This window comes from Chlamydotis macqueenii, chromosome 18, assembly GCF_036417535.1.
Source record: "Chlamydotis macqueenii isolate bChlMac1 chromosome 18, bChlMac1.mat, whole genome shotgun sequence".
Classification (NCBI taxonomy): domain Eukaryota; kingdom Metazoa; phylum Chordata; class Aves; order Otidiformes; family Otididae; genus Chlamydotis; species Chlamydotis macqueenii.
In genome coordinates this window covers 7,707,380-7,734,598 of record NC_141573.1, presented here as the reverse complement: position 1 = coordinate 7,734,598, position 27,219 = coordinate 7,707,380, and the positions used below count along the sequence as shown (strand labels likewise).

At 42.1% G+C, this 27,219-nt stretch overlaps 1 protein-coding gene across 1 annotated transcript in view; it reads left to right on the top strand.

Annotated features, from left to right (window-relative positions):
• Nucleotides 1–22,185: 22,185 nt before the first annotated feature.
• LOC104475019 (uncharacterized) overlaps nt 22,186–27,219 on the top strand; it is a 47,233-nt gene continuing 42,199 nt past the window's right edge. The window contains 12 exon segments of the mRNA XM_086762645.1: nt 22,186–22,389; nt 22,479–22,622; nt 22,716–22,872; nt 23,313–23,340; nt 23,439–23,556; nt 23,636–23,728; nt 23,847–23,910; nt 23,993–24,091; nt 24,197–24,300; nt 24,382–24,520; nt 26,450–26,568; nt 26,658–26,807. Of these exon segments, the coding sequence (XP_086618771.1) occupies nt 22,186–22,389; nt 22,479–22,622; nt 22,716–22,872; nt 23,313–23,340; nt 23,439–23,556; nt 23,636–23,728; nt 23,847–23,910; nt 23,993–24,091; nt 24,197–24,300; nt 24,382–24,520; nt 26,450–26,568; nt 26,658–26,807 (1,419 nt within the window).

Here is a 27,219-nt window from a genome sequence, read left to right as displayed (position 1 = left end):
AGCTCCATCGGTACCTTTTGAAACCTGCTGACTGACTAGCAAATACCGCAACTTTGGGGACCACACTTTGGTGCCTACAATCCCTGTTCCTCTTGGGTAATATTGCAATGATTGTCCAAATCAAACAACCTGGCCTGACTCTGGAAGAATCATGCAGCACTTGAAAATGTTAGGGCTCTGTTCTCACCTGTAGGAAATCATGGCTTGAGAATTTGTTCCTAAATGCTCAGCTGATAAAAGGTAATGTTGTGGGTTCCTTAAATAAGAACACCTTGTTCCAATTACCTACTTCAAAGTGCATGTTGGGAAATGGAGAGAAGTCCCACACATTGAACTGGGCTGACCTGGCCTTGCCACCAGCTATCCTGGAAAGTGTGATGAAGGCTTCTTGGAATCAGAGTGGAATATTAATGGGAGGGGTAAGTAAAACTAATTTCTCCTCACTTTGTGATTTGCTGCCTTAGTTGGAGGACAGGAGTCATTTTGCTTTGACACACTATTTCTGGAGTCAGACTGCTTGTGACCTGATAAGTGCTGATGCAAAGGTAACTGATCTTGGGAAAAACATTACTCCTATCAGACACTTCCCATCAATAACTTGTCATAATAATGTTCATCATTGCTATTCTCCAAGCAATTCCATGTTATACATTCAGGACCCAGAAATATTGCCTTGACCGAAAATTGAGTTCCTTGCCAATGACAGAAAACAAGAGGGACGGAGAGTGAAACAGAGTAAGCAAGAGATAAGGAGAGCAGGGAAAGGGAGAGGGAAAGAAGGAGGAGAGGTGGGAAGAGAGATTGAGAGAAAGAAATTGAGAAAGAGCAAAAAAAAAAAAAAAATGAGGAAGGGAGGGAACAACCAAACAAACATCATCTAGCTGTTGATATCTGACCTTGGACTTCAACTCTGCTGCTTTTGATCATCTGTGAGAGCATTTGCTCTTCAAGATGCTGGGTCACAGTGCAATGTAGCTGCTGTTCCTAGGAGCAGAATCATGGCTTCAGTGGCCAGAGGTGTGATAAGAGCACATGGATGCGGTGACTGTCACAGCCGTACCTACACTCCAGCAGAGTGATCCATGCTGCTCTTGTCAACCCACTGTCCGCCCACCCATTTCATGGCCATTGCCTTAGTGCCTCACTGCCTGTCTCGCTGGTAAAAGTGCCTCGGCGAACAGATCTGTTTTCTGATCGTCTGCTTTGTCATGTCACTGCAGGAGGGGCAGGCAGGCAGGCTGTGCCTGGTGCCTCCTCACACCCCAAGTCCTTGTGAGCAATGGTGCCAAAAAAACTGGCTGAAAACACTGAAGGGAGGCTCACCTTGGGAAAGCAGAGGTACTGGTGAGGAATGGGAGGGCGAGTAGAGTGTGAGACATTGCTGGAAGAGCTGAGAGTGTGAGTTTACATGTTAGGCATTGCATGACATGCTACTACTTCACAAGCTGTTAAAACTTTTAGATATACAAAGCCTAAATGTGATGATCTTAATGGCAGACACACTAGTGAGTGAAGAGAGTATTAAAATTTAAGCTAGGCAGGAAGTTTTCCCATCCTTAAGTATTCTTGGAAATGTTCAGAATTTCCTCCCCTCTTGGTATGCGAAATCACCATATTCCAAAACACTTCTTAATGTTTGTCCCATCCTGAAAGACACCTGCCTTGGGTAGCAAAAAATCTGGCCTTAATAAAGGATGGACTATGTCCGTGCCTCCGCACTGCAATATGGAACCACAGAAATCTACAAAGAAACACTTAGGATAAATACAGACAAAATCTATTTTTCCTAGGGGTGATTTGTGGTTGTGGATCAACCCTCGTGAAGCGAGGGGGAAATGGGCATGGAAAAGATGATACAAGATAACCCACAATAGTTCTGTATGTAACTGCGTGCACCTTATTCTGTTGTCGGGAGATGTTATGGGTGTTCAAACTGGTGTTTGAATCATAAGTAATTTGTGACAGTATGTAAGAAGAGTACAGCCACAGCTCAGACAAGGGATGGTATGTATGTTCCTTTCATTTGCAGCATAAAGTAAGGCATCAAAATCATATAAATCAGCTGATGTTATGGTACCTCTGTTATCTGTCAACAACTGATGAACGTGTTCTCAGACCTTTTCTAGGGGAGTAGTCATTTTCTCAACCTTACAATATACTAGTAACCTTGATTTCCCTTTGCTCTAAATCCTTCTCCAACTCCTTCTACCACCTGTTCTCTCTCTTTTTGCCTGCTCTACCCAGGGACCACCCAGCCTTCTCACCTCACTCACCTGCTCTGTAACAGGAGCTCCTCAGCTGCTTTGGTGAGTGATGGAAAGGGCATTCTTAATGTCACGTCCTCATCCAGGACCTACTCTCCCCTTCTTTTCCATTGACGCTTGCTGGAAAGGTAGGAGAAGCCTAAGTAACTGCGTAACTTCAACATACATTCAGCACCTGCCCAGGTATTTTTTTTTTTTTTTACCTTCTTCTCAACTTCACAGTTAAGTGGTGCTGAGCTATCTTTGGTGTCCCAGTTTCTCTTCCCGCTCTCTGTTCTGGAAGACATTGTAAGTGTGAAACGTTATACATGCTTACCTGGCAGACTTCTCTATACCATTAAGCTATACCACAAATGCATTGCAAAAATTCACCTTGGAGCAGAGTCAAGAGAGTACAATTAGGAGACAGACAGATCTTTACAGTCCCCCCATGCATGGGACAGGGCAATCTTCACAAGTAACTTCTAGCCCCAGAAATGCTAGCTTACCTTTGTCATCGCCAGTGTCATGAAGGGCCAAAGTTGCCCTGAACCACTTTGTATGTCTCCTCCTAAATGTTTTTAAGCTTCTGGTAGTTATCTTCATCAATCTGTTTTCCTCAAATATCAGTTAATTAATAACTCTAGTCCTATCTCATGCACATTATGGGATGTTTTTCAACTACATAGCACAACATCACTTCAGACTAGACACTTCCTGCAGGAAGTGCTAAAAGCATGCATTTCATTAGTCAACAGGAGAAAGAGAGATTTTAATAAGGAAAGTGTGTCTTACCATCTCCAGAGTCCAGTGCCCAGCTGCAACTTAGTGTTGGGAAGTGTTGGGATGAGAAGTCTTGCTCTGAACAATCACTGTTTCAGCAATTCTGTTTCTTTGGCACTAACATTCTTGGGAGCTCTCGTTTTACACTGCGGGCAGCAGAAACGCTGCTGCAGCAGAGGCTGGGCATTCCCTGCCAGATGGCTCGTCAAGGGTCCACAGGGCACTCTGATCTCTTCAGCATGCCCTGCTCATACTGAGAGCATGGCTGACAACAGTGCTTGCAAGCTGCAAATCCCATCTGGAATGTTTATCAAATAAAGTGTTGTACTGAATAATCCATGGGTTTATAAGATCTGGCCACTTTGGTTTTTTGGGGTTTTTTTTGTTTTGTTTTTTTTTTTTCTGGATGTCTCAATAGTTTTAGTTCTTCTTGAACTAATCTTTAATCTGACAAGATTGATGTCTACTACAGCTAAATACAAAGAAGATAAAATATTGTTCACAGTAGGAGAGTAAAATTGCTTCTGTGAGTAAGGTTGACAATGGCTGTCTGAAGACATACTGGTTCTTATGTTGATCATTCAGAGACATCTGCTCTGCTGTGATAGCAAAGGTGCTGCACCAAGAATAATTTCTGTCAATGTGATTGAGAGAAAAATGATTTTTAAATGAAAGCAGCTCATGGAGCTAGCTCTAGATTACCAGAAATCCCATGGGAGTTGCTTGTGAGTTTTTTGATTGCAGTGAAGATTTCAGAAACATTTTAAAAGCCAACACATGATCAAGCTGTAAAAAGAGTACAGAAGAAAAGATCCCTGCAGAAAAGTTGTTTTTTCACTACAGAGCAATTGGGGATATTCCCTTTCTTCTTTATACAGGAGGTTTTGAATAAATAGAAGTGTAACAATGCACCAGGAATAGGTGGCACTTACCTGATATTGCTAAAAGAATTAAAATCTGAAGAAACTGAATTATTTTCTGGGGCATATAATCAGTACTTAAATCAATGCCAGAGAAATAGAAATGGCAAATGTAATGTGAGGCCTTAAGAGGGACTTGGGAGTGAATCTGAGAATACATCCCAGTATGTGTGATTTCTATATCAAGATACTGATAAAAAAGGAAGAAAGAAAATACACTGCATAAGTATCAGCATAGCTTTTGTAGAATAAAGGGTGTGCAAAAAGGCGTCTACATCAGCGCTGGGTGCCTCAATGCTGACACTGAAGCAGTGCTAAGACTGCCTTGCTTCTCTGTTGCCACAGGTATTGATGGGCATCTGCATTTGAGGAGCATTGTCAACGTGATCTCACCACAGGAACCTCAAATGTAGAACAGCAAACGCAACAGTTCACCATGCAGTGTGATATTGGTTGGAGGGTCATTGTGGAGGTGCCTTTAGATGTGGTAAAGAAAAAATTGCACTTCTCTGACTCACTAGCAAGCCTCTAAATCTACACAAGCTGGCCTTGGGGCTTGCATACTCTTCAGTACTGGCACACCAGCTTCCAGGAAGCCCTTACTTCTCTCACATTTCTGCCACTAAGGCAGGCATACAAATCAGAGTGGTGCAGGACATGGAAGAAGGTCATTGCTAGTCAGTGCTTCTGGAAGTATGCTTCTGCTGGAAAAATTTATGGCAGTAACATATGGTTGTTACCACCTCTCTGGTTGAGGCCAGATCCACGCCAGTGCGGAGCTATGCCTGTTTAGACCTAAAAAAAATTTAAAAGGTTGTCAAGGAAAACAGAACTGTCTATTGGTGGCATTGATTATTTGCCTGGGACAATAGCATTTAATGTAGGCAGTTCAGTTGTGAAGAAAGTTGAAAGTAGAAGAGGTTATGAAAGACATGCACCCTCTTTTTGGCAAAGTTATATTTAACTTTGTCTGTTCCTTTAATCAGTTCATGTCCAGTATCAGAAATAGCTGTGTTTCTCTACATAGGAGCGCAGAAGCTTGAGAAAAGGATTTGCTTAACCAGTATAGCTACCAAAGCACCTCACAACCATTATCAGGATTAATCAAAGTCTTGAGTGTGGTTCATCCTTAAATATCTTCAAACCAATGCTACTAACATTATCAGGGATTTCTATTCTAATAAGCACATGGAAAAGGTTGGCAGGAATGAGTTCCTAAGTTTTATCCACATGAATGACTGCAACTGGTCCTTCATGCAGTACCATTAAGCAACAGGACACCTATCTTCACTCCAGAAAGGCATGGCCAAAACAATGACAGATCTGGTGACAAGCACAGAAAAAAAACCCAAAACAACAGTCAACAGAGAATTGGAGCAGCTGGGGCCCAGACATAGAAAACACTTCTGGAAAAATCACAGGCTGCAAGTTTCTGCAGGTTTTAACAAGGTATAACTCAAAGGAGCTCGAGAAGCCAGCATTTTGCATGAGGGGAAAAAAAAAAAGAAAAGCAATGTAAACTGTAAGAGAAAACATTGAACCACACCCTAAAAATTCTATCTGCAGTGAAACATTGCTTTGTGCAATGGCAGTAGGTAGTCAGACACAAGTTACCTGAAGGAGAGAGGGAAAGTCCTCCCATTCCTTCAGACATCTAACACCTGTCCAGTCCCTCTTCAGGAAGATTTTCCAGAGCTGCCTGCTTACAAGCCACGAGGAACGCATCATGTGGCCTCGGGAGACTGGAGTCAAGGAGAGCTGCTGAGCACACGGAGTGTTTATGCCCGGGTACAGGCGTGTTCACCTTGCACATACGTGTGTCCGCATTGCCACTACTGGACCTTCACCCTGAACCGTCAGATGGGAATAGGATGAAGCCGTTTCTGCTGTTTGTATTTGTGCAAGTGCTGAGTGCCTTCATCTGTGCTGACCTGTGTGGCCAGCTGTGTATATATGTACATGTGTCACATGTGTGCTCCGTGTGCATGTCACTATTCTGGGAATACACACTCAGCCTCGCTACTTGGTTGGACCTGGGCTTGGCACCGTCGAGGTCTTGCGTCTGTCACACTGTCAGATTCAGCCCTGCTCCCTGACAAGGAACACCTCTGGAACAAAGCCATCAGGAAAACTGCTGTCAAGGCAGAAGACAGTCAGGTATTGAGCATTGTGAGGTGGGGAAAGGAGCGTTTCTCTACCAGACAGCCAGCCTGCCCAGCAGACCCCCTTCAGCTGGCAGGGCTGCAAAGGCTTCTGCTGCTTAAGATATTCTGGCAGTGTCTGAGATAACAAGTGAATGATGAGCATATTTGGAAAGTTCCTCTGGCTGGGAAGGCACAAACCTCACTGCTCCTTTTCTACATCAGCACTGACAAGGAGGAAGCTTGATGGAAAGCAAATTGATCAAAATAAAAGGAGAGGAACCAACTAAAATGGCTGGTGTCCAACAAATATCTCCTGAGAGAACTATTGGTAAAAAGCCTTTTGCCATAGGACAACCAGCCTCATTCATTTGGGACATTTCCCAGCAGAAGAGAGGGCACAACATTTGGCTCAAGGCAATAGGAAATCCAGGGGTGTGGGGGAACCACTGTATGTGGCCACAGAGACACGCTCTTATGTATACACACACTTGCATATAGCCTAATAAGGGCTCTTTTTTTACCATCTGCAATGTGACTGTCACAATCCAAGAAGCACCTTTCCAGCATTTTCTCCTCCGAACCTTAAAGTCAAACCCCTCCCTTTACGTTCCTCTTTCTGAGAAGACAAAGCTGTGCTGGCATCAGCATCCAGCCTGTGCCCTGTCCTGGCTCTGCGCTCCGTGCGTGCCTCCCTCCCACTGCACTGCATGGCAGCAGCGTGCTGGAAGCAGCCCGAATGCTTCGCATAATGTGGAAGCCAAACACTTAGGTGCCAAACTTCCTTGTCATGCAGATAATCCACTGTTTAGTAGATGCCATGCTACAGGGTGTTCCCAAACAATCCAAGCAGCCATTGCATGTGTGGATTGTTTCCTGGGCATGTTAACAAGCCCTTTGCTGCTGGCAGGACCGCCGCGTGGACATCTCAACTGAGGACATGAGGGAACTGCTACTTTGGCAAGAGTGAACTGATGGAAGCCTAGCACCTTCTCGTGAGGTAAAGTGCAAGCCACTGTCAACAACAGCCCAGTCTTCCCCAGTTCCTGTAGTACATCGTCAAGTCACTGATACCACAACTCCCTTTTCTGCAATGCTTCTGGGACCATTGAGCCGATGCTGCTTTCTCTGGCACTGAGGTAACCTGCCTGGCTGAACAGGAGGACAGAACTCATTTGAGCATGAAGTAGGTTGCTAAGTGAAATCTTCCACAATAACATTGAGATACAGGGAATAAAACTTTCACCCATAATTTTTCCGAGTTAGTGCCTCGTAAGACCCCTGATATTGAAGACGCAGAGGACAGAGATGCTGCTGCAGACATTTCTCAGGAGTCTGACACATTATGACCCTGGTTCCCTATGGAAATCTGATGCCACATAGGAGATCTCTCTCTTGTTGTACCACACAGAGAACAGGCAAGTGTTAGTCCAATGGGATATAAGGACTGTGGTTCCACAGCCACCCTTCTGCTGCTGAAAAAAGAAATTAGTCCACCCAGTGCAAAAGCAGCAGTGGAGAAATCTCTCTCTGTAGAACAATTTTATCACATAAAGAAAGGAAAATGTTTACTCTCCAGCACATAGGAATCTATTTTCTTTCCAGAGAGAGCTATGAATGTTGTTTCATATACTTATGTGAGAACTGGGATGACGAAACAGAAAAAAGGAGTGAACGTGGTCATGGTCAACAGTGTCCATATTTCTCTGAGGAAAAAATGGTTTGCCTACATGTTTGCCCAGAGATTCTCTCCCAGGAAGGCTTCAGACTCTGCTCAGCAACAGCAGGGCTAATCCAGAAAAGAAACGTTAGAACACCAGAAATGGTGTGGGACAGGCATATGTGAGTATGGCTGAAAGGAGAACCATCACTTTAAATGAACTTCTAACATCTAAAACAAATGCATAAATCCACAAGTTCTTATATTTGTCCCAGATCATATTCCCTGTCCAGCTGGTGGATCCCAATGCTTAATTTACTCCCCATAGAGCTCTAACCTCCCCCTCAAATTTTACAACGTCAGCGAAAAATTAGATTCTTTCTTCTGAAACCTAACCCCTGAGAGCGGTGCTATCAATAACTGTTCACTGGGGTCCTCAGAAGTGTGTTTGTATTGGAATTGCTGAGCCAAGTTATTTCCATACCAAATCAGGCTCCGCTGGGTTTCCCCAGTACAGGCGAGTTCATTTTGAGGAGAACATCACATACTGGGGAGACAGACAACTTTTTAATTTCTTCAACACAAACATGAATCAAAATAAGAGATATTTGCAAGCACCTCACAGGAGTACCTCCCACTGGAAAGAGCATTCAGTGTCATCTGGCACAGGCATTTGAAATGTCCACTTGAAAATGCCCAGTCAGCCTTGGGTCCCTCAAGTTGGAGAGGAGATAGCCAGCAGATGTAAGATAAGGTCTGTAAAATCAAGAGAGGACAAGGAGAGGAACTGAATGAATGACTTAATTTCTCTGCACAAGAAGTAAGGGAATCAAGTGAAATTAGCAGATGGCCAAAGACAGAAGGAAGAGATTCTTAAACCACTCGTAGTTAACCTGCACAGCTCCTCACCACCAACGGAGTAGCTGCTGAATGCTTCCATTCATTAAAAAAGCTACCAAACAACTCCATGGGAGGAGAACCAAGTGCAGGCTCCTGACCCCACACACAACAAACACATTGGGATTGGGATGCACCTGAGCCAGAAGGACCTGGGGAATGGGGTAACGTTCAGGGAGAGCCTCAGCGCATCTGTCTGTTCTCATAATCCCCATACTTTTTCAGCCTCATACAACCAGTGAGGCTCTCAGCCTCTGCCAGGGACACACTGCTCTGGTCTGGCCTTTGGGTTGACCCAGAGCAACTGCCACGTCCTGCCATGCCTGTCACCACCAGCCGACACGCAACAGCAAGGTAGGCAGATCCTCCTTGGGGTCAGCACCTGGTGAAGAGGCTGTGCCGTGGAGGCCCTGTACACCAGTAGGGCTTTCAGCAAAGCTGCTGGAGTTTGTCATAAATCCTGGGTTACTTCTTAAGTGGCTGGCCCACAACCTCACTGCTAATGCTATCTCACTAGTGAGACACAAGCTAACTTGGGTGTGCCATGCTGTTGCTGCATGTCTGTCCTGCAGCCCACAATGCCATGGAGAGGTGCTTGAACCAGGTGGAGCCTCTCTGGACAATCTGTTCCCACCTTGGTTCACTCTCACAACAAAAATAATTTTCCTTATTTCTGATAGGATTTTCCCATGTTCCAGCTTGTGTCCACCATTTCTCGTCATATCAGATAACTGTAGCTATCAGTAAGATATCTTTTCAGCCTCCTCTTCATCATATTGAACAAACTCATTTCTTTTAGCTTTTCCTTACACATCCTGCCTTCCCATCCCCTGACCATCTTGGTGGCCTTAAGACTAGACCATTTCATCCTACTCCCACTTCCTAATACAATAACTCACTTCCACCAGAGGTAGGAAAAGCAGTTAAGTAAATTGTTCTAGCACACTTTGGTTTTAGGAGTAATGGAAATATTCTTAGAAAGAAAACTTTTTTAGATAGTTATTTGTGCCCCTGAGAAAAGAACATGCTTTTTCTAATTAGCCCCCAAAAGGAGGGCTTTCACAGTAACTCAAGGTGCAACCATGGCCTGGGGTGAGAAGGCGTGAACAAGCTGCCAGATCTCAGTATCCAATGGTGTACTGCAAGGCGAGGGCAGGAGCAGATAATCAATGCAGGTTTCTTTCTAGATCTCAATAAGAAAGGTCCAACAACAAATGGCTTAATAAAATAGCCAGTTGGATAAGTTAGAATAAAAAGAACACAGACGCTGAGTAAATCTTAGATCCCTTCAGATGCTAGGCACCTCATGTTCATGCAGCATCAGAAAGACTCAGGATGGATCTTCCCATGGTACACTGCACAGATCCCATCTGTGGAGGGGTTCCTTGTTTTCAGGTCATTTGTGCTACTACAATTTTCTTACAAAAAAAAACCCCAAACAATTCTGCTTATAAAGGATGGCCACATGAGAACTTCTTTTTGCACTTTTAGATACAGGCAAGTCCACGCAGGTGGTGTAATCACTGGTATCGAGAGGGAGCTGCCTACTGGGTCCTCCCTTACAATGATCTGGTTGAATGTGCACTGCAGCCAAGGGATTTGTGCAGCACAGACCAGCCTGAAGGCCATGCTGGATGGGCAGCACAGTGCAACAGGAGCCTGGCCATGCTCAGGTGAACTGTGATGTGGATCACTGACTACTCCATGGAGAGTGTTCTGCTGGTCAGGATCAAGACATTCCACTCCTTGATGCAGACAGTTTAACTTTCTCATGGATATTATGAGTTAAACTTTCTGTTAATAACATACGGAAGTCTCAAACCCTAAATTCAAGGGCCAACAGAGTAGACATGGCTTGTTCAAAACCTTCTAGTCCTCAGATGAACCTTAGTAAAAACCTCAGAAAAAATACCACATCAGTCCGAAAAGAGCATGTGCACTTGGTCAATGCCAAAAGACCATTGAAATGCTGTGAGGCATAGTAGCTTACATCCAATCCTGCTCACATATTGTATATTATGCACTCAACTGGAAGCGTGATGGAGATGGAGATCCATGTATATGCTTCATGTACCAAAAACTCTGTCCCACAAAAAAAAAATGGGTTCAAGATACGAAAGCCATCATACTAGAATAGCAGGTCTAGTGAGAATGAAACTGAGCGCATTGTGGCAAAAGGTCTGCAGGTGCCTGATGTTTTATTTTTGGGAAGAATAAGTGCCATTCATGTGGCACAGCTAAGAAGACTGAAGGACTCTTACAGAGTTCCTATTAGATGTTTCTGATAGCAGAGGGAACCTGTTGTGATTATGTTGCCTGATTATGAAACATGTTGTGTTGTGGTGCTTGTTTTTGAGGGACTGTGTTATGCTGTCCATATAGTTGACCACTGGTACTTAAAAAAAATAGGTCTCTGAAGAGGAATACCAGCAGCTTTTCATTTTCTACCTGAACATCTTCAAGATGGCTGTAGTTCAGGTACTATAGGATAAAGCCCTGGAGGGAAAAGGGAGTTAATTAATACTAACTAATTAACTAACAAGGGAGTTAGTTAATATTCAGGGATCACGTCCTCCAAGCTCAGGAGTGGTGCATCCCAACAAAGAGGAAATCAGGCAAAAATGGCAGGAGGCCCACATAGATGAACAAGAAGTTCCTGGACCAACTGAAAAACAAAAAAGAAGCCAACAGAGGGTGGAAGCAAGGACAGGGAGCCTGTGAGGAATACAGAAAGATTGTTGAAGCAGCCAGGGATCAGGTAAGGAAGGCTAAAGCCCTGACAGAATTATATCTGGCCAGAGACATCAAGGACAAGAAAAGCTTCTATAGGTATGTTGGGGATAAAAGAAAGACAAGGGAGAATGTGGGTCCTCTCTAGAAGGGAACAGGAGACCTGGCTACTTGGACTTATGCAAAGCATTTGACACTGTCCCACACGACATCCTTGTCTCTAAACTGGAGAGACATGGATTTGATGGGCCAACCACTCAGTGGATAAAGAATTGGCTGGGTGGCTACACTCCAAGAGTTATGGTCAATGGCTCAATGTCTAAGCTGAGACCAGTGACGACTGGTGTTCCTCAGGAGCTGGTATTGAGACTAGCACTGTTTAACATCTTTGTTGGTGACATGGACAGTGGGATTGACTGTAAAGTTCATCAATGACTAATTAACCATGAATAGACATCACTTGGTATCGATTGCCCCAAGGAATGCAATGGTTACTGGTTCTGTGCAAATATCCTGCCCACTAAAACAAAGCAAAGCAAAGCAATTTTGTGTTCAGCAAATCTGATGGAGATGGAGGAGAGACAGGGCCCAAAGCCAGGTAAGTCAGCAGCATCAGTAAGGCTGGAAGTTTCTGTTTTGCTGTGGTGGAAGCAGAGATGCCAGCCAGTCCAGAAAAGATTCAGCCTGGGCAGTGACTAACATTACCCACTCAGATTGGAGAGAACAGAGAAGCTCCAGACCACAGCAGTGAGGGGCAGGATCAGAGTTTACAGCCTGAGACAAGGAGCCCAAGAGGGAAGCTCGAGGAGTCCAGCAATAACATCAGACATGGGAAAAAAAGGAAAAAGTATCTAATGCCTTAACCAAAGAGAGCTTAATATAAGTCAGAGCCCAAACACCAAAATGCCTCAGTGGGAATTTTACAGTTACAGAAAGTATTACTGTGGGCATACCAGGGCCCGCACAAGTTATTGTATTGCACCTACATGTCATTAACTCTCACAAATTTCTTGCAAGTATTGCAGTAATGCTGACTTTTCTGTCTTTGACTGTCTAGTGTGCTACCTTAAAATCAGGGGGCAATACTGGATGAGGATAGCAGCATAAAGGTTGTCTTGCTTATGAGTAAATGCTCCTTTCAGAACAGTGCATTGTTCATATCAGTTATTCCCACCTGAAATGTAAAAGTTACCTCCACAGGAGAATGAAGAGGGGTAAGATAATTTATTTTGGGGGTCTTGGAAGAGGCAGGCCATAAACTGAGAATTCTGATATATTTCAACTTGATTTTATCTGAACTGCTGGAATTACCTGTCTATCCTTCCTGGCTCCTCTCAGTACGGGGGAAGGGAAATCATATCTTTGGAGCTGGCAGAAAGTGAGGCAGCTGCCTGATCTCCATCTCAAGAAAGATCTATTTTCAGCACACCCAAATCCCCCCTCCTCTGCAGGGAATGTCAACACTGCACGGCCTTGCTCACACAGCATTGCTGTGCAGGATATTCTATACCCAGAGACAGCTTTCAATCAACCACTTCTTTTTGGCTGTGCTGTGTTTTCTTCTACAGCCAGTGGTGTCCAACCCTGCATAGATGGAAACAGAAATGGCAGAAAGTCAATTATTGCCAGGATCCTACTTGTTTTTCTTTTTCCATCCAAGCATTGCTGACTCTTTCAGGACTGTCCCTCTGCATGTTTAACTGAATCTTGATTAGATATGGCATGTGGATTCACAAACTGAATGCAATCCTGTTGTCAATTTCAGAGGCCATTATGTATTTCTCTTCATAATCACTTTCTCTTTGTAGCAACACTAATTATGTTTTGGTTTGGGGTGTTTTTCGGCAAAATACACAAAAATATACACCGCTCCTCTCTCCCAGGGTTGTCAGTTTCCCTTGAATTGTACTTACCTGACACTAACCTGTGCACATTATTTGCATTTCCCTTTGTTGAATGTCATGAGATTCCTATCTTCCCATTTCTCCAACCTGTCAAAGTCCTTCTGAATAGAAGCATACAATACAATGAGAGCATCCAATAACATACATTCAAGCAACAGTCTGTGTGAACAACCCCAAAAAAAACCCCACAATAGAAGGCTCAGAGATGGCAGGCAAGGATGAGGTGCTTAAGAAGCTCAGAAAAGAGTGTAGGAAGTGATCACAGCTATCCTACAGGGAGCTGAACTTATCTAAACCCAAAGGGGACCTTTGTTTTAAACAGCTGTATCAGTTGAGTGGCACAACTGTTTATGTAAATGATTTTCCTTAAAACAACCAGTAGAAATATAATCCTCCCTCCTGAGCTGGCTTCAACTCACATATTCCTGCCTGGTGACTGGGGATGGCTAATATCATGATGGTGAGCATCTAGAGACATAACAGGAATAATGTTTGTATTGGGATTCAGCCATATATTATAATCACTAGATTACATTTGTGTTGTGATTTCCATATTGTGCAGTATAACTCTGCTATATCAGAATACTGAATATGCCAAAAGCCTGAACTGATCAAAACTTTGCAGCTGATCTGCACAAATCTTTTTCACCAGGTGATGAAATCAACACTATTATAGAAATACGATACCCCCAAACCTCATTCTACTATGAAAAACAGTTTGTAAGAACACACACAAAAATAAATAATAAACAGACAGATCAGAAGCCCAAAGATTTTATGAATAAATCTCACATATCCTTTAAGTCCTAGTAGGCTGCTTCTCCTGTTCAGTGACTTTCAGATTTGCTGTGACCTCTCTGCAATCTGCTGTAAGAACAGAGGGAAAATACATCCAGTGTCAACAGTCATTTCATATACAGCAATAAGTTATAACCTTGAGCAAAGGAAGCCTGGACAAAGAAGGGACACAGGACTATTTGGAAAGTTTCTTCAGTAAGGACTACTTGTGGTCGTGCTGAAGAGGGGGTATCAGAGGAAGATGTAGAGCTATTAAAGAGTAACTTTGAAGGAGCCAGGTTCAGTTAACAGTATGGCCAGCAGCATGGACCTGCTGTTGGGGACAGTGAGCAAAGAATACTGACCTGCAAACGACTCACACTTGTGAGCATTCATGTCCCAAACTGACTCCAGGGAATGTAGAGTCAGGTAATAGCCAGAGAGTCTCAAGAGAAAGAGGACACCAGTGACTAATTGTGCCCTTTCACATATTACTCTGTTTTCGTATAATCTTTCCAATAATGCATTCTTTAAAACTTAGAAAGTAGGAATAATGGGATGTGAAGTTTGGGAGCCGTTCTGGCTGCAGTCACTGTGAGATGCTGGTATTCAGGAGCCTGGGAAGAGGGAAAAAAGCAAATTGTGGGATCATAACTCTGGCCTTCAAAAGAGCAGACTTTCACCTGTTCAGGGATCTACTTGGAAAAATCCCATGTGAGACTGTCCTGGAGAGAAGAAGGATCCAGGAGAGATGGGTGATCTTCAAGGATCGCCTCCTCCAAACTAAAGACTGGTTCATCCTGATATGCAGGAAGTCAGAGAAAAGTGGTAGTGGCATGGATGAGCAAGGAACTCCTGACTAAAATCAAACAGAAAAGAGGAGGCATTCAAGAGTTGGAAACAACATCATGTGTCCTAGGAGGAATAAATACAGTGTATGAGTGCAGGAACGGGATTAGGAAAGTCAAAACCTATCTCAAGTTGCATCTGGCAAAGGGATGTGAAGAGCAAGAAGGGCTTCTACAGGTACATCATCAGCAAAAAGATGACTGGAGAAAATGTGGGTCTGCTGATTATTAGGGCAGGGTACATGGTGGCAGGGAACATAGACAAGGTCAAGGTACTGAAAGCCTTCTTTCACTTTCATTTTCACAGGTAAAATACATCTTCAGAAATCTCAGAATCTTAAGCCCAATAGGAAAGTATGGAGCAATGAAAACATACCTTCAGTAGAGAAGAATCGAATTAGACAGTAATTAAATAATTCAGACACAGTCAAATCCGTATGACCTGATGGGACACATACAAAAGTGCTGAGGGAGTTGGCTGATGTCATTACAAAGTCATTATCAATTATCTTTGAAAGGTCGTGATGACTGGCAAGGTTCCTGAGGACTGGAAGAGCGCAAATGTCACTTCTATCCTCAGGAACGGCAGGAAGGTGCAAATTACATGCCAATCAGCTGCTCCTTGATTCTGGGGAAACAGATGCAAATCCTTATGGAAACTATTCTCATATACCTTGAAGGACAAGGAGATCATTTGGAGTACTCAGTAAGAGAAAAAATACCCAATCAACCTAATAGCCTTCTGCGATGAAATTGCTAGTTTAGTGAATAGGAAAAGAGCAGTGTCTGTTGTTCAACTTGACCTTAGCGAGGCTTTTTACACTTTTGATCCTGTGTGCCATAATATCAGAGAAGGAGGAGGGGGAGGAGATGCTCCAGGCACCGGGGTAGAGATTCCCCTGCAACCCATGGAGAGGACTACGGTGGAGCAGATATGCATGCTGCAGCTCCTGAAGCACCCCACATTGGAGCAGGTGGAAACTTCGCGCAGCAACTGCAGCCCATGGAGAGCCTACGCTAGAGTAAGGGAAAAGTATGAAAAGGAACGAGCAGCAGAAAGGAATTGTAATGGACTGACTCCTACCCTCCATTCCCCATCTACCTACACCAGTTGGAGCTGCAGAAGGATGAGCTAGGAATGAAGAAGTGAAGTTGAGTCTGGGAAGTGTTGGGGAGAATGTATTGTTTTAATTTTTATCCTTGTTTCATACTAACTGAATCTAATTTAACTGGCAAAAATTAAATACTTTTTCCTCAAGTTGGGTCTGCTTTGCCTGTGACAGTAACTGGTAAGCAGTCTCCCTGTCTTTACCTTGACCCATAAGCTTTTCCATCCTGTTGTCTCCTCTTGTCCCTGTTGAGGACGGGAGTCCAAGATCAACACCTTATCAGACAATATCACAATGAATTTTCTCTGGCGTATGCTGTGATACGTGGCAATAAGCATGAATTGAAACATAGGAAATCCCATGTAAACATAAGAAAAAATAATTCAACATTGAGGGTGTTCAAGTGCTGCAACAGGTCACTGAAACCAGCAAAACCTGGAACAAAGTCCAAACTCCTGCTTATTCCATGCAATACTATAACCTGTAGTTGCAACTCCAAGAAAACTTAAGTTACAAACTTTTTTATTATTTCAGTTATGACTTATCTGTTTAATCAGTTTATCTCTGCAAGATAAAAATCACTTAAATCATATTTTTAGGAAACAGAACATGATAACATGAAAATTAACCAGAAAATGTGATGAACCATGTAGTTGTTCCAGTCTATGTGAATTTCACTCCTCTAGATCCAAGGTGACCTAAACAACCTGAAAAACAATACAATGTGCTGGCTAGATTAAAAGTAGTTTCATTAATAATTTATAAATTACTTTCACTTTGAAATTGAATTAATTTTCAATTGCTGGTTATATTTTCCCCTTTTCCTCCTTTTTTTTTCTTTTTTTTTCTCACAATCATTGTGACATAGGGAGAACGAATAGAGAAGTGGGTTTTTTATTCTTTTCTAAGTATTTTTTACTCCATTGCTCTTTTTCCTCTCTGTAACTTTAAAAACTTAAGAAGCCCTCAAAAGTTACAGGACATGTAGTGAAGTTAAGAAAAGAAGGAAGGAAAAAGAATTGTGCTTCTATGATTAAATAAATAGGTAGAGGGATGAGGGAAAAAAAGAAGTGAACTTTAGTAAGGATTTTGACATTTTATCCTATACAATCTCATTCATAAGAATGCATTGGATGGAAGGACTGTTAGGTTTGTTGAAAATTGGCTGGACCCCTGAGTTCAACCGATAGTGATGAACGGCGTGATATTCAGTTAGCTGTTAATAATAAGCACAAGTGTGGTCCCTATTGTTCAACATTTTCATCAGCACCTTGGACAACGATAATACGGAGTATATCCTTGGCAAATCTTCAGATGACAAATGAGAATACAAGCCAGCAGTGCACCCTTATTGTGAAGGAAACAAACCATGTATTAGGCTACATTAGGAAGAGTGTCACCATCAGATTGAAGGAAGTTGCAAGTTGACGCTATACCATCCTAGTTTAACAAATTCTGTAAAAGGTCTTAATGAGAACATGAGAATGTCTCAAACATGAAAAATTATTCAGAAAATTGACAGAACAGTTAATTGTTACTTTTTTGTAATAATAACTTGGTTTCTTCTTTTCCAGACATTGAAGATTACAGAGATTACTGCAAGCAATAAAACCCCAAATTTGAGGGTGTACTATGGATCCAGTCACCTTTGACTTAGATCCTACAGGTACTTGCATTATGATGTTTTCTACTATTGCCACAGTATTTATTCGTTCTCTATTGCATCTTTTTGTTGTCAGTTGTGGGAAAAAAAAAACATTAATGCACCACCAAAATAAGAGAGATGCTTGAGCTTGAAAATTCCCAAACTGACTTTTTATAATTGTGCCTTTCCATACCACCAACACTTTTAGACCTAGAGAGTGCTAAGAGTGAGGCAATGACCGTGTTTAGGAAAGTCTTTATCTGATCATGGCCTAAGAGTCTCCTCAGGAAGAGGAAATTTTATATTGAAGAGCAGAGCAGCGTTTCCTGGCTGGGACTGGAGATGCCTTCTGTGACTGTCTTCCTTTGCTGTGTTCTGACCTAGTGTTAACATCCCAGGCAGAATCAATCTTACTCATGGAGTGAGATGGAACAGGGAGCTTTAGGCCAAATTGTCCTACACAAATGAGGAACAGTTCACTTTCTGCTCTTTATCCTGAACCTCCTTTAGGCTAAGGATCAGGATAAGGGTAAGAGGAGCACTTCTTCTCTTATACAGCAAAGTGAGAAGTTCTTCTGCCTTGGCAAGTCCCCTTTCCAGACAAGTAATGGATAGAACCTCTTTCTAGACTAATAGAGTCTTCCCATTCTCACTTTTCCAAGCTAGATGGAAAGGCAACTTAATCCGCAACTCAGGGCCTCAGGATGGCTTTGGGACCTGATATGTGTGAACTGAACTATCTGAACTAGGCAGAAGAAAGTCACGCATTGTAGAAGGTGGTCCTTTATCATCAGGTTTCTAGCAAGGGAAGCTAAAGACACAAGTAACAGAAAAACAAGTCATCTGTCTTTCCCTCTCGAATCTGTTCGAGATCGTTCCCATTACCTTAAGAGGTGAAACAAAATACAAGATGCCAAACTGACAGAGAAGATGATATATTGCATATGTGATCTTTGAACTAGTGTATGGGAATCCAAGACACCCTCTTTAATTAACGTGTGCAGAGGACCCAAGAACGAAGATGAAATATGAAGAATGATTTTGCAGCTACTACTAGACACATAAATACAGTAATGACTCTAAAAGTGGATACTGCAAGGTTCACAGAGAGCCTTAATCAGAATTAAAAGGATGAGAGGTTTCTTACAGCTATATGAATTTAAGCTGCTAAGCTTTCAGTTCCTGCACAACTTGGAAGTCACTAAGTCAACAGTCAGAGAGAAGTTTATTAAAAAACTATAGATACAACTTGGAGTCAATTTCATGTGTCATATAACAAAGAGTCAAGTCAATTATATAATGCATTAGAAGAAGAGGGGGAAATCTATCCTTTCTTTCTCTTCCTTTATCCTGTTTTCCATCCTAGAGGAGGAATAGGACCTTTCCATTTCCTTCAATGACATTTCTCCAAGTACTTATTTTTCATACAGAAACTGTAAAATCTCTATATTTATTGTTCAGAAAGACATTGTCAGACTTATAAAAGAATACTTGTTCTCAGATGTTTCTGTTGTACACACAATGTTCGAAACATATAAAAGTTCTTTAAAGCAGAGAGTTGAGAAGACTGGTCATCCTCTCTGACCCTTCTTACAGTGCTTCACTTTCTAGAAGTTTGACGGAGAGCATGAGCCTTCAAAATATGGTACAGAATCACAGCACATCATCCTAGCTCCATGGTAAAACTTAAAATGGCAGATCATACCTAACACTTTGCAAAGGAAATTATAGCGCTGCAGGACCCAGAAGGTATTCCCAGACACCTCTATAGTATCAAACTGTTGGTATTTAGACCACCTAGTGTTCTACTTTTGTCTTTTCCCCCTACACCCTTTGCACAAGATATAACATAAATTTTCTGCTGTTTGAGGTCTATCTGTAGCACCAGAGGATATGGCCACACCATATTCCCTAAAGCGGCCATATCCTTAAAATTCTCTATGACTTGCTAAAAGGCCTGTGAGTGCCTTTTTTTCCCAATTAATTAATGCATCTCTTCCCAGGTTTACATAACGTTCATCATCACTGAGAACTACCATGCTTAGTTTAAAAGCCTTCTGCACAGCTAAACTTATTTGTACATAGATAAACAACTTGCCTGTGTGAAGACACAATTCATTGTCATTGATTTATTGGAACAAGTCAAGTGCTCTTCTTCCTCTATGTAAACAGCATCCAAAACTTTTGTGAATTTTGCTTAAAGTAATTATTTTTTCTGTTTGTTTGTTTTAGAAATGACAAGTCATTTTAAGATTAAGAAAAAACTTCCTTTTTGATCTAGATTTGTATTCTTAGGGTGAGGTTTAGGTTACTTTTGTTAATACTTTCTGTTGAACGAGTCTTCTAGCAGAATAAATCTACTTAGAATATCTAGGATTTGCACTGGATTGCTATGAGGAAAAAAAAAAAAGTCGTGTCTACATCCACAGGTTAGACATGTCAAGACCCAGAGCCTCCCAGAAGTTCTATAAATTTCTGTGGAGTTTATGTTTGTGCTTAGGAAGGCTGGAGGAGGTGTGTTTGTGATATATACCCCATTCTTGCATTTGCTAACTATAGCCACTGTCTAAGGTTTCCACAACAGCAGCAAGCTGGGGAGTTAAAAATGCCAACAATCCTAAAAGACAAATGATGCAAAATGCCAGTAATCGCTGCTAGTCTAACCTTACCAAAACTTCTGCTAGACAGATGGCTGAGCAAACCAGCACAGCCAGATACGGAGAACAGCAAAACACTACCTTTAAATTCCAATCTCAAATTGTAGCCAATTGGAAGAAGGTAAAAGATGTAGTTAAATGTGTGAATCAAGGGGGATAAGCAGTCTTCTCTGATCTTTTGAAAGCAGCCAGCAAAAAGCTAAGGAGTTGTCAATAGGTGCAGTAAAACAAGCATGATACAGTTGTCCAGACTTTTGGAATTAGACTATACTAGATCATTCCTATTTTTTATTTACGTAATATTTCAGAATAGAATCTCCTCAAAGCTCTTTGTAATAGTAGTACTTCTCACTACTGCTAAGTCTTGAGGCACACAAATCTTAGATGTCAAACAGCAATTCAGGAGTCAGGAAAAGTGAAGCCAACAATTCCAGGTCCTGGTGTCTTACTCTATTTGCTGGACAGCACTTCCTCCTTTCAGATTCCTAGTCAAATATTTATAGGAGATTTATTCACATAGCTAGTAAGACTTCAAATATTTCTAAATATATCCGCAAGCACGAATGGAAATCATGCACTCAGTCAAGTTTGCCAAAAATTTTTTGACCTAAGAAAGAGAAGGAGGGAGTTACATGTGCAGACCAGAACCTATAAAAGTGCTGATAGGACAAGCCTGTTCTGTCTCCACGGAAAGCTTCAAGGTAAGAGCATGGAGGGCTGGGTGCTGGCAGATTCCCACCGTGTCTGCTGCCTGTGGAACTGCTTTCCTCAAAGGACTGTCTCTATCAATAGATTTACTTTCTGCTTTCAAGTCACTGGCATGTTTTTGCCCTGTGGCTTATCCTTGTGATTCTGTGCAAAAATAGATAAGAAGGAAGTTGTAATTTCTGTTTTTCAGTATTGACCAGCTTCCAGCCTGAGAGCCAGCTGGTATCACAAGAGGTAAGACTCCGATTTCCCCACTCCATAGGAATAGAGTCTCCAAGATGTTCTTTTAATGCAGCTGTATGGGCACTTCCCATATCCCTTTACCTCTATGCATACTAGTGCAGTACAATTCTACCTGAGCTGTGCTGTCTGAAACAGCAAATTTCCCTTCATAACTGCGTTGGACACATTGGTTTGGTACCTGCTGGGAAATAGTTGACCTCTTACCACAAAGAACTTCTAACAGAAGATTGCCTGTAAACAGCAACCCAGTAAAGAGAAGATGAGTGAACAGCACATATATAGTTAAGATTTTGTCACATTCGAGTGTTTTCCTCTTTCGGTACAAATTAATCTTAAAGGATCGGCTTGAACTGGAAAAGATAGAACAACTGGAGAAGCTAAAATTCTGTTTTCTAACTCAGGAAAAATCTTAGCATAGACAATTCACACACGTGCTTCTGCTTATTCCACATCTTTTTCCTTTTGCTGCTCCATCTCTATAGTCAATACAAATTACATGGTCTAAAATGTGCAAGGGAGAAAGGATACAAGAGGGCTTTCATAATTTCAACAAGGTGACATACCTTGGTATCTCTGCTGTTTCATATAGAAAATTTTTAGACTGTGCCAATCACTTCATTTTTTCTGTAAGGTCTGCTAAACACTGCTAGATCTAAAGAACTGAACATCTAAACTGGAATAAGGGAGATAAAGTTAAAATACTAAATTAAATATACCTATCTTCTTTGGGATCTAAACAAATTAAAGGATATCTAGGGTGAAAACCAGATAAGACAGAAAGGGAGACCATAAGAACAGGCCAAGTAGAACACTACAGAGGGTCAGGTGTGTGGCATAAATACATTTCTTCCTTCAGCCAGCACTGTAGTGCGTTTCTCCATTTCAGCACCGTGCAGTGCTGCACTCAGTAAACAGCAGCCATGTCGTCAGACTCCGAGATGGCCATCTTTGGGGCGGCAGCTCCTTACCTCCGAAAGTCAGAAAAGGAGAGAATAGAGGCCCAAAACAAGCCTTTCGATGCCAAGACATCTGTCTTTGTGGTGCATGCTAAGGAATCCTATGTGAAAAGCACAATCCAGAGCAAAGAAGGAGGGAAGGTCACTGTCAAGACCGAAGCTGGAGAGGTGAGTAAAATGCAAGATTTACAAACAGCACTAAATTTCCACTCTGGGCTCTTAGCTGACATGCATGCATCTCTTTCTTCATCTGACAGAGTCTGACTGTGAAGGAAGATCAAATCTTCGCCATGAACCCTCCCAAGTACGATAAAATCGAGGACATGGCCATGATGACCCACCTCCACGAACCCGCTGTGCTGTACAACCTCAAAGAGCGTTATGCAGCCTGGATGATCTACGTAAGTACCAGCAGCACTCTTCCCTTGGGTAGCTGGGAGGAACTGCTCTGCTGGGCTAAGTGAAAGCCAACGTGCTGTCTCCCTTCCTCGCAGACCTACTCGGGTCTCTTCTGCGTCACCGTCAACCCCTACAAGTGGCTGCCGGTGTACAACCCGGAGGTGGTGTTGGCCTACCGAGGCAAGAAGCGCCAGGAGGCCCCTCCACACATCTTCTCCATCTCTGACAACGCCTATCAGTTCATGCTAACTGGTGAGTGGCCCTCAGAATGATTCTATCAAAAACACATTTTTAAAGTAATCATAGTTTCCCTGATAAATATACTGGGTGCACTCTATCCCAGTATGTGTCATTAATGGAGGTATTAAATAGTATTGGTCCCAGTACAAACCCTTGAGGGACACCACTCCTAAACCATTTGAATATTGACTGTAACTCTTTGGAAGCAGTGATTCAGTCAATTCCTTATCCATGTAACAGTCCACCCATCAAATCTATATTCCTGTAATTTAAAGCCAAGAGTGCTGTGAGTATGTTTAGAGATAAAAATTTTAAAAAAAAATTATTAAGAGTAAACAACACAAAAAACAGGCAGAATTTTTTTCTTGTCACTACTGACATTTACTGCATTAATTTTCAGGCTGTTTGTTTTTTTCATTTACAAAATTTATTTGTTTCTGTCTCTTTCACAGATCGCGAGAACCAGTCGATCCTGATTACGTATGTACACTCCCTGCTCGGGTCACAGTGGGGCTGCCGGGTGCCAGGGGACCTCCTGTCTGACCACACGCTCTCTGCTTCTCTCTTTGGTTTGACAGCGGAGAATCCGGGGCAGGGAAGACTGTGAACACGAAACGTGTCATCCAGTACTTTGCAACAATTGCAGCCAGTGGGGATAAGAAGAAGGAAGAGCAGCAGCCATCAGGCAAAATGCAGGTGAGCTCCTAGGGGTAGGAACCAGCAACGGCTGGATCTATTTATGAGCTATCTCATGACAATAAGATTTCTGTCTCAGGGGACACTTGAGGATCAAATCATCAGTGCCAACCCACTGCTGGAGGCTTTTGGTAATGCCAAGACCGTGAGGAACGACAACTCCTCACGCTTTGTAAGTTGTTGCCTGGGACAAAACTGCTTTTTTTTTTTCACATCAGCACACTGACTCAAAGGTTTTTGCAGTCAGGTTGGGTAAAATAGATCTCGATTGACTTTTCTGCTTCTTTCAGGGTAAATTCATCAGAATCCATTTTGGTGCCACAGGCAAACTGGCTTCTGCTGACATTGAAACTTGTAAGTGACCCTCCTGGCCTGATCCCGTTCCTTCCAGCCTTCCTCAGTTCTTGTGCTAACTCTGTCCTACCGTCCTCACCAGATCTGCTGGAGAAGTCCAGAGTCACTTTCCAGCTCAAGGCAGAAAGAAGCTACCACATATTCTATCAGATCATGTCCAACAAGAAGCCAGAGCTCATTGGTAGGAAACATCACTAACTTCTCCAGACAAAGGCCACGGAACAACCCTTTGTTCCTTTACGTGCCAATTCCATTTCACCTGTATGTGCTCTGTCCTTCTTTTCAGAGATGCTGCTGATCACCACCAACCCCTATGACTACCATTATGTGAGTCAAGGTGAGGTCACGGTTCCCAGCATCAACGACCAGGAAGAGCTGATGGCCACGGATGTAAGTAGCTCACAGAAGTTTTCTTAGGTGGACTCTGACCTTTAACAGGCATGGTACTTACTCCAATGATTCTTTTGTTAGAGTGCCATTGACATCCTGGGCTTCACTGCTGATGAGAAGACAGCCATTTACAAGCTGACAGGGGCTGTCATGCACTACGGCAACCTGAAGTTTAAGCAGAAGCAGCGTGAGGAGCAGGCAGAGCCTGATGGCACAGAAGGTACCAGCATGATACATACTGGAGCATGATATACACCAGAACGCAGACTAACACAGGCAGTAATTCAGGGTCAGAATCATTGCCTCAGCCTGGGTGTTTCCCCAGATGCTGGTAGTGTAGAATACAAGCATGTCCCAACCAGAGAACCTTGCTGGAAGAACACAGCTTGTTGGAAGATGCAGATTATTTTGAGCTATACAAAGTATAAATTCCAGTGAATCTCAAAGCACAGTTCCATAGGAGTCAGGCAGAAGAAAATCAAGCTTTGCTGCTATACTATATAGCAGCTTCCCAGGCCTGACACAGAACCAGGAGCAAGTTTGTTTACTGACTTAAGTTTATGTATCCAGGTAGCTACTATCATTGACCATCAGCTGTAGTCACCTCCTAATGGTATTGTTTCCAGGTGACAGGCAGCCAGAATCCTGAAGCTGCTCTGCCTCAGATCCTGTGATCTGGAGGCAACTTGTGGCACCTGAACTGAGAGCATTGTGCTACTTCATTTCAAATGGGGGGTTAAGAAGGAACACCAGTTAATACAGCTCATATGTTCTACATTTTCTGTAGAGTCTCAGCATGTCTTCAGGACTTCTGTTTGAAAAATAGACATCTAAGATATGTCTATCATGTTTGCTTTGCCTAGGATTTTTCAAAGGTGCATTCCTTTAAAGTTTATGGAAGTATTTCCATGAAACTATAGTTATTTGTATATATTGTAATATGTACCATTAAGCTTTTTGGTTTTTTTTTTTTTCTCTTGTTGTTTTTGTGTGTGTGTTGTTTGGGATTTTTTGGGGGAAGTTAAGACAAAAGTGAAAATGACTGCAAGGAATACAATAGCAATGAATCTTGCAATGATGAATAGTAATAGTAAAATAGGCTACAAATAATAGCTGTAACTTTACTGAAGTGATGGTGTTTTGCTGGCTAAATCTTGGAAATATTTGGAGCAGTGTACCTAACACTGATTCCATTGAAATCACTTCTGTTGCACAGATACTGTAATCCTCTTCTGAAGATTACTCTGAACCTGTGAACAAATTTCTCAAAATCACGTTTTATTTTGCTAGTTTTATTGCTTATAAAGCTGGGAGAGGACTGTGGCTGTTCATCTCCTTCACCTCCTGTGGACTCCGTTTACTCTGCAATCTTTATTTCTTTATATGCTTTTGAAAACATTGAGGAAAACATGCAATCTATTCCAGTACTTCACTACCCTTACTTATTGGAATTTTTTCCCCAATTTCTAGCCTAAATATCTCTTTACAGAATTTCAGACTGTTAGATCGTGTCCAACGTTAATTTAGCAGTCCGCTATACTTTTTTTTGTCATGATTTCATTTGAATTACATAAGCATTCTTGAACAAATCATTTTACATGCTGTGTCTGCTGGCAGTCTTTGAATTCAGTAGTAAAAATGATAGAAGGCAAAATGCCAAACTTTTTGTTTGAGGATGGACTTCTAAAAACAGCCCTTCATCTCACATGTTTAGCTGTAGACTCATAAAGCTGTAATTGACACTTATGCATTGTGTTTTCTTGAGTATTACGTCTTTAAAGTTACCTTACCACAAGTCACTGAAAAAAATTGCACTTTATTTGCTTTGGAGAGGATCTGCAACTGTCTGCATATTGATGATCATCTTAGGCTTATCTTTCCTTCTTCTTTATCAGCCTATATTATTGAGAAGTCTACCTACCTACCTGTCTCTAAGCTGATTTTTCATTCAAAACTCAAAATAAACTAAGAATAGGTGAAGAACAAATAGTCAATATAAATGCTCCATAATTACCGGGGAACATTGCTTATGAACTACAAATACATTATTTTTTATCTTAACTAAGCTTTTATCTTTACTAGAATTGCCTTTTAATATTTGTTTTAAATATCTCCTGATACCTTAACAACTGATTTTTTTGGTCGTTAGTTGCTGACAAAGCTGCCTACCTGATGGGTCTGAACTCAGCAGACCTGCTTAAGGCTCTCTGCTACCCCCGAGTCAAGGTCGGGAATGAATTTGTGACCAAGGGTCAAACTGTGCAGCAGGTAACAAAAATCCCTGTTTTGTTGACAAATCCTCTGGACTTTCTCTTTTGCTCTGCATGATAACTACATCCTTCTGTTTTTTAATTTAGGTATACAATGCAGTTGGTGCCTTGGCAAAGGCTGTCTTTGAGAAGATGTTCCTGTGGATGGTTGTTCGCATCAACCAACAGCTGGATACAAAGCAACCCAGACAGTACTTCATTGGTGTCCTGGACATTGCTGGCTTTGAGATCTTTGATGTAAGAACAGTGTTTTACTAACATACTTTTAGAAGTAACTCCATTGTGTTCCAAAGTACTTAAAGAGGAATTATGCCTTTTTTTTTTTCCACAAGTGTTTATATCCTTTCAGATTGCATCTAAAGCATCATGATTCACACAGGTTTTTAACTGAGAATAGATTTTTGTGTTGCACATATGCCAATGGAAACCTGTAAATGCGGGTTTTTGACTGATTACAAACAGTAGACTAACATGGCATTTGGCACCTAATGCAGAGACATGAGTTCCATAGACGTAATTTGTGCTTAGAAGGCTTGGACATGCTTTGAAATTAGCATTTGGAAATGTATAAACTGTTGCACTGTGGACTCTCCTGTAACTGCATTAGCTCAGTAGTGCATGCCAAAACTGGCAATTCTGAAATATTGAA